The sequence below is a fragment of the Cyprinodon variegatus genome, unplaced genomic scaffold, assembly GCF_000732505.1.
Source record: "Cyprinodon variegatus isolate N-32 unplaced genomic scaffold, C_variegatus-1.0 Scaffold44, whole genome shotgun sequence".
Classification (NCBI taxonomy): domain Eukaryota; kingdom Metazoa; phylum Chordata; class Actinopteri; order Cyprinodontiformes; family Cyprinodontidae; genus Cyprinodon; species Cyprinodon variegatus.
The window spans coordinates 408,301-417,652 of NW_015150497.1; the positions used below are offsets into that span (position 1 = coordinate 408,301).

The following is a 9,352-nucleotide window of genomic DNA, read 5'->3' on the forward strand; positions in this document are numbered from 1 at the left end:
GTTTCGATACTTTTGACAACCCTAGATGTCCTAAAAATATTTAAATACTAAATAACGACCCAACCATGACTCTAATATACTGATTGATAGACTGTGAGTCTTTGAAATGTTCATCTTATCTATTTTACTAATAAGGTAGAGATTACTTTGTGTCATTTGTTAAATATAAATCTGTGAAAAAGAAATCCAACATTCTACAAGGCTACCTCCTAAGCCTCCTTTAGCTTAATTTCGATTTATGCATAAATCTTTAAGTTTTCATAGCCTATCATGATTTTATTCCCATTTATTTATAGCAAGAATAGAATTTCTTAGCCATTAATTTTTTATGGAAATGTAGCATAAAATCATGATGGACAGTTTAAACTCAGAGAAATGTCCTTGCAATGAAATATATTTACTGCATTATCTCAAAATATAAACCCAGATTATTTGAAATGTCAGTCTTCTTTTAATCAGTGTGTGTGAGTGTGTGTGTGCCTGTAATCAGTGTGTTTCTATCTATATAACACCATTTATTCTAAATTGAAAGTATGGTTTACTAGTTACAGATAAAAGAGCAAAACAATTCACTCAAAACAGTATAATACTACATGTATGTTAGTTAAGTACAGATTAAAACATGCAATTTAGTTGAATAAGTACATGAAGTACCATGCTAATGTCATGGCAATCCCACAAACATACTTTTTGCTGGCCTCATAGACATCTGAGATGTTGGAGAAGAGGTGATGGTGGTCAGTCTTGGTCATCACTTCACTAAGCTCTGGAGAGTTTTTGAACAAACGAATAAGAATCTCCAAACTGTGGAGGTAGGAGTGCTCCGAGGAGATCAGTTCAAAAATAGCCTTAAAAGACAGGAAGAAAAAAGAAAGAAGTAGAGATGAAAACTGATGATAAGAAAAATTAGCACCCTAAGTTCTGTCAGCAACATGTCTTACATATCTGTAACCTTAAGTCATATCTGGAATGTAAAACAAGATATATACAACCTAAAATACATGTCAGCCACTTAAGTCTGTTTTAAAACCATCTGAATAATTATTAGCTGTCAGTCTTTATCCTTAATCTTAAAAAACTTTTGTAAATTTCAGCTTGTTAATATTACATATAGTTTATTTGTGTGCTCCTCTAATTTTCTACTTTGTTGTAATCCATTAAGGCACTAAAATGAAATAGAAAAGCCTAAATCCTACCTCTTGTCTTTTGCGTTCCTCCTGACTCAGCTGTTCGGATGCACCACTTTTCTTTACCTAAACAAAAAATAATATTCATGAACATTTTTTCTTTCTTTAGTTAAACCATTCTGTGTCTTTTGGACGCTAAGGCTGTGACTTCCAGGATTTCTGCATTTTGAGATCTGGTAAAGCAGACGAGTCCGGGAGTTACTTGTCATGACAAGGCCACTTTTACTTTCCAATAGATAAAATCCTACATGAGAGAACCATACTTGTCTTATCAGGTAGGTGCTATGTGTGTTTTGTTGCCTAACAACCCCTTTAGGCTTAGCTGCTGTGTTCAAGGGGAGCTCAGTCACAAGTATTTCAGCGCTAGATCAGATCCTCTCAGTTAACTACGTGAGTTTTTGAGGAGGGAAGCAACACAGAGCATCAATGGGTGCTAAGGACACAACGACTCGGACAGACAGAGTTGTGATTCAAGCCAGCAACCAACCAAGACAAACTCCAGCATCCTATGCCACTGCTGTATTGCTGCAACAACATAACAATTACAAGTATGGAAAAACAAACCTGCCATGACCAAGAAGACAATAAATAAATAAAAGACTTAACATAAATAAATATGTCAACGGATGCACTAAAAGAAAAAATCACAGCAGAAACAATCTCATGTAGTTTCTTCCACTCTAGTTTTAAATCAGTTATCTCAGTCAGAGTGAAAGGAAATTATTTACATACAATCCAATTGGCCTTTGCTGTAAGTGCAAAAAAGCAAACACAGTTTTCTTTAATAATGGCTGAACAACAGAGTGCTTTGTCTTAGATAAGCACAAGGCTATTGCCTAGGTTGGAGAAGGCTGACTAAGTCAAATAAAAAAGTAATAAAATTATAGCTCCTTCTCTTCTTTCACCTTATACCATATTGGTAACATTACAAAGAAATAAGCATTAGCTTTTTGTCAAGCATTATTTTTGGAAAAGTATTCCCTTACTTCCACTTGCTGCTTGGGTATAAGGAAAATGGAAGTGAAACTGCCTCCCCAAGGAGCGATATCACCCCTTGGGTTGTATCTGCCCTGCAGTATTTGAGCAAGCACAGAAAACAAACAAACCTGAAGCCGATCAACCCTCTCTAGTAATCTTTCAATTCCCTTTACACATTCAGATACCTGTTTATCATATATTTTCTACACTTTCTCTCTCAACACCTTTCCATTTTCTTGTTTGAACATTTTTAAGCAAAAGGCAGTAATCCTTCTTGTAGTGCCAAGTAAACTCAGGCTCCTGCGTACAGTACAGGGTGTGACGGGAACACTGACACATAGGCCAAATTTGCCTCTTGGAACTTGCATTTCAGGACATAAACTCTAGGTGAGCCCTCCCTTCTGAAACGTTCAACTGTTAGTCCTGGAGCATCCTATATTCTGGGATTTGATGTCAACAACAAATTCTAAATAACTAAACGCCCATTAAAGGAAAGGTTGGGACAAAATGAGATTTCCCAATACGATGTGACTCACTGCAAAAAAACCTGTATGTCTGGTTGCATACGTAAGTTTAAATGGAACCAAACTAAACTTCCTGTCACACCTTGACAATAACAGTAATATTCCACCATTCCCAAAAAAATATATGACTAAGACGCTGAAGCGTGAGTTTGATACAAACAAACCAAAAAATTATGCACCAATTGTAATTGAATTATAGCTTAGTTCAGAACACAGGTGATCTCAGATTTCCCTAAAGATGTTTCTGCAACATGAGTGGATACCTGGATTCATCAGTTGACTGAACATGATTGGGAATGCGGCACACTTAGGGTTTCAAGCTTAACATTTCATATCTTTCAAGATATAAGAGGTAAGATGACAGCAGCTAAATTTATATGTAGAAAACCTTCTCCAGAGTCCTCTGGAGGGAGGATTATTATAGCAATTCACCTTCTGTCATGAAAACCACATAAATGACACACAACCAACATAAAAAGAAGTAGCTTCTGTCTGAAAATGTCCTTGAGCGATCCAGTCACCATCCATGCTAAAATTCAATGAAATGTCTCTCAAAAGAGCTATAGATGTTGATTGCTACTCATTTCATTTCAGGTAATTTATATAGCACTAGATCACAACACATTTCATTTCAAGGCACCTTACAGAGATAATATAATGGAGCCATACTTTCAGATTGGCCAATCGCATCCAATAATTGACTTTGCAGGATTCGCTCCTTTTAAATTAGCATGTGGGAATAGTGTTCACTTGCATCATGTCTTTGACTCAACAGCAATCCCTCAGAGCGAGCATGCATGTAGCGACAGTGAAGGGGAAAAAACCTCAATCAGTGCTAGGCTCAGTGTGAGTAGAACTTCTACAAAGGCTGACTGGGGTTGAAAGAGACAGAAGCAGACATACAAAAGTAACATAGGAAAGCTGTCAATAAAAAATGTCCATTAGAAAAGATAATAGTAAATTTGTCAAGGTAAGAAACAGTTAAGCATATGAGCTATAATAAGTTTTCATGACAAAAGGTATAAAGTTAGTCACAGTAAAAGCTGAGCCCATAGCTATGTCTAGAACAAAAACATGACTAATCTCTGGGTAACAGGAACATAACAAAGATCTATATATATAACAAGTCTTTGATGGTAGCAGCCAAGCTTATTTGAATATTAAATGCAATCTGATAAAGCTTTAGGTGATCTGAAAACAAGTATGGTAAAAAGAAAAAATTGCACTCTAAATAATGTTTTTGTCATGATGATGGCTCTGTTAGATGGCCTAATTCACCTGACTAACTTTGCCCAGTTTCTAATTACCACTTATCTAATCCACCTGCTCCTGCTTCTTTATATACAGCTCAGTCCCAGCTATCTGGGCCAGATCATTGAGATTTAGTTAATTGCTAAGGCCATAGTTCATGTCGTCATTCTCAGGGGCCAGTGGTGAGAGAGGGTTTTAGCGTTTCGTAGTGTTCCTGATTTTCCTGCCCTGTTCTGCCTCTCCACCACTGAGCTTGCCTGTTTCCATCTGAATGTTCTGCCTGAACTCTCTGTTGGACTCCTGGACAGCCTGTTCCTATTCGTATCTGAATCCCTGTCCGGGCTATGGACTCCTTGAACATCTGAGCTCTCCCACTCTGATCGCTATCCCGGCTAGGCTCGGACTCCTGCAGGTTCTTTGGGGCTTCATCCGCTGCATCTCCTTGGCAGCTTACCATCTGAATTCTACCTCATTATATGTAGATGGACTGAACTGTTTAACCAGGTTAGTGACTCTCATGGATAATCCATCAGATTATCGTGGTCACTAACTTGTGTTTCTCTCCAACCAGAGTATCCAGTGATGGGCGGCGCCCAGCCGCAGTTGCTCATACCACACACCCTCATCTCGCTCCGCTTCTGTATTAAATAAATGCCTTTGAAGTATTCCACTTTCTGTCTTGCCTGAATTCTGGGTCCTACTTTCTGAGTTCATGACAGTTTTACAGTTTGGAAATAATTTCACATTTATTAGAATCTACGCAGCCATTTCGAAACTGATGTTAATTAACACCATCACCCATCTTTGATTCCAAACTTGCACAACAAACAAAAAAAGACAGATGATGAAATTAGTTTGGAAGGATTTAGTAAGAAAGTAAATTAGCCCAGTTGCTCTGTCCCTTCATTCCAAGAGTTGACTATATTATGCAATGCAGAATCCACACATATCCCTACGGGGAACATTTTAAGCATATTTGTAGTGTGACGAGTATCCAGGGTCTGCCAGCACACTGGCATTAAGCCCAGGAGTGCTTCCAAGACTTCCACTGACTATGACGGACTGTCTGCCTCAGATGCCTTGTGTGTCCTATAGGAGTGTGCTTCCTGATAAACAGTGAAAGCCACAGAAAGACAGAGGCAAGTGGGAGGATGGGTATGAAATGGGGCCAAACTGGTTCTGACAGCATTCTTTGGAGCACTAGAATTCCAAGACTTTACAGCTACAGCAGTGCAATTGTGAGTATTCCCAGTGTAGAGAAAGACTGTGAGAAACATAACAAGACTTAAAGCTCCCACAACCCTATGTGTGTTTGTCGGTGTGTGTGTGATATCTAACCAAGCTGAGTTGGCTCCAGGAGGTACGTATAGGTTTGTACTGCATGACGATGCCCCTATCAGGCTTTGGTCGCCTTGAATCAGCGTCCTCATCTGAGTCATTATGAAGAGCTTTCTCCTTGTAGTTTTGGTAAAGTTCCTCTTCTGAAGTTTGATTTTTGAGACACAAAGACAACATAAGGTCAAGGGTGGGGGACATTAAAAGGGCAGAATGCTTGGATCAAAATAAACATTAAAGGCAGTTTTTACCTTCACTATCAAAAGTGCGCTGTGATACCAATGTCTTCCTATCTGGTATCTGCAGAAAGGGAAACAAAGCACAGTCACTTTAAATCAAAGAGTATCAAGAGAACATTTACATTTAAGCAAAATAAACAATCATCACCTATCCATGAGCTGTCTATCCAATTTTTTTGCAACCTTCTTTACCGACCCTGTCTAATTATAGAGTGTTTGCTGCTTTAAGTATGGACACATTGTCTTGTTACATCACAACCTTCAACAAACAAGTTAATTGTTTTCCTGTAAGGCTTTGCCCTAATGCAAGTTTACACCACAATGGCTGGTCTGTGTTGTGGTTTTATGATTTGGATGTTATCCCCTCCTGACTGTGAAACTTTGTGTCAAAGCAATCTTTGTGCATGCTAATATATAAGGCATTAGAGGGATTGTGATTAACCCAGTCAATAAATCTAAACCTGAAACAACAAAGAAAGAAAATAATTCAACAGATTACCAAAGTCTACATGGGTTGCCACTGACTATAGGGTCAAATAACTCTCTTAGTAGCTCTTAGAGTTTACTAATAAAATACCAGCTCTTTGTTGCATAGGTGTAACCAACTGAAAAACAAAACAGAAATGCTTCACACATTTTTTCACGCTACAGTACATACTGTTGTTTTTGCATCAAACATACTTTTGGCAAATGCGTCCCATTGAATGATGTGTTTTTATTTTCTCAGACTATAGACTCAATGTTTTTGGAATATTTCATCCAGGTCGCATGTTTGTTTGCTTGTTTGTCATGTTTAGTCTTTATGAAGAAAGGGAAATAGGTAAATGCTATACAAAAACGCATTAATTTATTTTGTCAATTAGATTCAATGTAATTGCTCTTAGGTTATTACCTTAAAGATTCAAATGTGCACAAAAAGTGGTTCATATTTAATCATTCTGTGTCACTGCAAGCTTTTTATAGGTTTTTATCAGTGAGATTCATCCTTCTGTTAGACTGTCAAGACTGTTGGCATCACTATATCTAATAAAAAAACAAACAACATGCACCCTAAAGTAGATCTTCATTTTTTTTTTTTGAAGGATTTAAATTATATTCCCTGTTGAATCAGTTTATGAATAAATTCGCCCACCTTGTTTTTCTTGTTGCTTTTAGATTTATCCATCTGAGAACTAAGAGACTTTGAAATCCTGGGGCTGGCAGCTTTAGGTATTCCAGGACTTTCTGGGCTTAAAGTGGCAGAATGTGTTGAGGTAGCGGTTGAATCGACCACTCTGATAACAGGCTGGGGCAGCAGAAGGTTCCTTAGATCCACTGAGGGAACATCTGTGTCAACTCCACTCACTACTGCCCTCCTGTAAGATGTACTCCTCAAACCTCTCCGTAATGCCCCCGGGCTGTCATTCTCTCTCTCTCCCTCTTCAGTGTGCCCCCCACCGGTAGAAAAGTAGCCTCCTGCTTCCACCATGCTGAGGACTTTCAAAGCTCGTTTGGGATGGTCCAGACCCAGCCGTTGCATCCCAGTGGAAGGCGGCTTGATTTGTCGTGAGTCTGATACCAATCCTTTGGGAATGAGCTGCTGGGTGCCCATCTTCAGGGCAGCCGGACTGTTGGTACTAAGGACCATGGAAGGAGAAGGAGGGGTTGGGGAGAGAAATGGTGATGTAGAGGAGACAGAGGAAGAGGGGGAAGCAGGCTGGATGTCTTGTGATGATGTCGATGAGGTCGTCTGAGTCTGGCTGGGCAATGAAATCCCTCCTTCAACTGGTGATGGGGAGCGAGGGGTGGAAAGGTCAGACGAGGTTAAAGAAGAAAGTGATGGGGTGCTTGAAGTGGAGCTGCGAGAGGGGGTTAGGGTACCAGGAAATGTAGGTGTGGATGATAGTGAGGACAGTTCATTGTCATTAGAAGTTGTGTGTGGAGAATTAATGTGTGAAGAACTGTTGTGGGTAGGAGTTTCAGGTGAGGGTATAGCTGTCCCAGAACTGAAAAGTTCTTTCTCCAAGCCCAGATCAAGAGAACTACTGGTAGATATCTGCATCTCCTGGTGATTATTTTCAGAGATCACACTTTCTCCACCCAGTGTTTTCCGTCTGTCACTATCAAAATTACACACTCTGTTATCCAGTGAAGATCTGTTGTCCTCGGACTTATACTTGGACAATAAGAAGTGTTTATTGTACAAGCGGCCAATGCTAATGCTGCGAACAATTCTGCTTTTCTTAGAGGGTTTGTGTAAAACATGTTTTAACGCCATGCCATTTGCCTTTGGTTGGGGTGTGACAGGCAGTCGCTCAGCTGGCTGGCTCAAAGTCCAGGAACATTTGTCTTCATCCACAGGGATGTCTGCAGTTGTGACCCCATTTACATGGTAGCTCAGGGGTCTTGGCTTGGGTTTGCTCAGATCCTGGGAACCTTTACTGTTGTCTGTGCGTCGCTTCCACAAAGGTGTGATGTTATTGTTGGACAAATCTACATCATTACCCAAATCCATGGCTGTGTATCTTATTTCCACTAACAGTGGTGAAACTCTCAGGTCTCCGTGCAAGAAAAGCAATAGAGAGAGGATTTTAACCCTTGAAAGTAACAAAAGAGAAAAACAGCAATCAGTATCACAGGGCAAAGAAGTGTCCAAATGCACCAGGATTACTCATTAACTAGAGTTCACTGCAGATGCCAGCAGCAACAAAAGTTAAGACAGGAGTGAAAAAACAGGTTGAAACTGAAGGCTAGAATGTGAGGACATTTTAAAATGTTACTACTTATATTACTACAATAAGCAAATGCAAAAGGACAAGTCCTTTTGCATTTGCTTATTGTAGTAATATAAGACAAAACTTTTCTATAAGAATTTTTTATAGGTTCTGTGAGGGCAAACGTTTAGACTCTTCTTTGATCTCTTTAAATGCTTAACTTAATGAGATTTTAACTATTTTAATAGAGACAAAATATAACAAATAACACAAACTAAAATCAGGCAGATTCTAATCAAAACGATAAAATGCAGTATAATTTTTCAGCAGGTAAAAGTCCAACTTACCTCTACTCTACCGATCTGGTACAGAATGCGCCCATTGTACCTGTGCTCATTGAAACACCAAGGAGGGGATATCAAAGAATTCCTAATTATTCTTCAACACGGATCTTCTCCAAAGTTTTAAAAGTTTAACTGATCAGAGGAAGAATCCGGGAAGCTCAGTTTCCAGCGCGCCTGTTCACCAGTGAGCGCTCAGGACTGTAGTGATCACCCAAAGGAGGGAGGAGAGGAGGAGGAGAAAGAAGGGAGGAGGAATGGGTAAGGAGGGAGGGAGTAAATAAACAGCACTCTACCATAGGAATGAACTCAGGTATGCCCAACTTCCGCTCACCTTCATATAATATAAGAGTGCTTCCCCGAAAACATACATGCATACACCCGAAAGACTGAAATGTCCGATCTGAAATTGTTAACTGAACTCAGCACGACTTAGTTTAGATGTGAAAATAAGGATCTGAGCTTATTATAATATATACCTTTTGTTTTCTCCAAACATACATTTATTTTCCAATAGAATGAATAAAAACTAACTGGGATTATAAATGATAAAAATAAACAGTCATTGAAACAAACAAAGACTCTGTCTTTTTTTTTTTTTTAATAAAAAAGAAAGAAAAAAGGAAACCAAACATAGTCGGCGCTGCTCAAATCGGTGCCTTGCTGGTTTGCGCCATCGTGTGGTCCGTGTTGCAATTGCAAGCGATTTCATTTAAAATGATTAATATGGAGTTTCAGGGAAACTGGTTACATTTTACAGAGAAACAAAACATAACTTTAAGGTGAATTGAAAGTTGTGTTTTT

General features: G+C 39.0%; 1 protein-coding gene across 1 annotated transcript in view; it reads right to left on the reverse strand.

Moving 5' to 3' along the window:
• Window positions 1-8,732, reverse strand: part of arhgef26 (Rho guanine nucleotide exchange factor 26) — a 35,769-nt gene extending 27,037 nt beyond the window's left edge. The window contains exons 1-6 of the mRNA XM_015370319.1: window positions 8,555-8,732; window positions 6,647-8,090; window positions 5,527-5,575; window positions 5,279-5,421; window positions 1,197-1,253; window positions 688-848 (exon numbers count right to left, since the gene is read on the reverse strand). Coding sequence (XP_015225805.1) covers window positions 688-848; window positions 1,197-1,253; window positions 5,279-5,421; window positions 5,527-5,575; window positions 6,647-8,008 — 1,772 coding nt within the window. The 5' untranslated portion in view covers window positions 8,009-8,090; window positions 8,555-8,732. The remainder of the gene's footprint in view (window positions 1-687; window positions 849-1,196; window positions 1,254-5,278; window positions 5,422-5,526; window positions 5,576-6,646; window positions 8,091-8,554) is intronic.
• Between the last annotated feature and the right edge of the window lie 620 nt (window positions 8,733-9,352).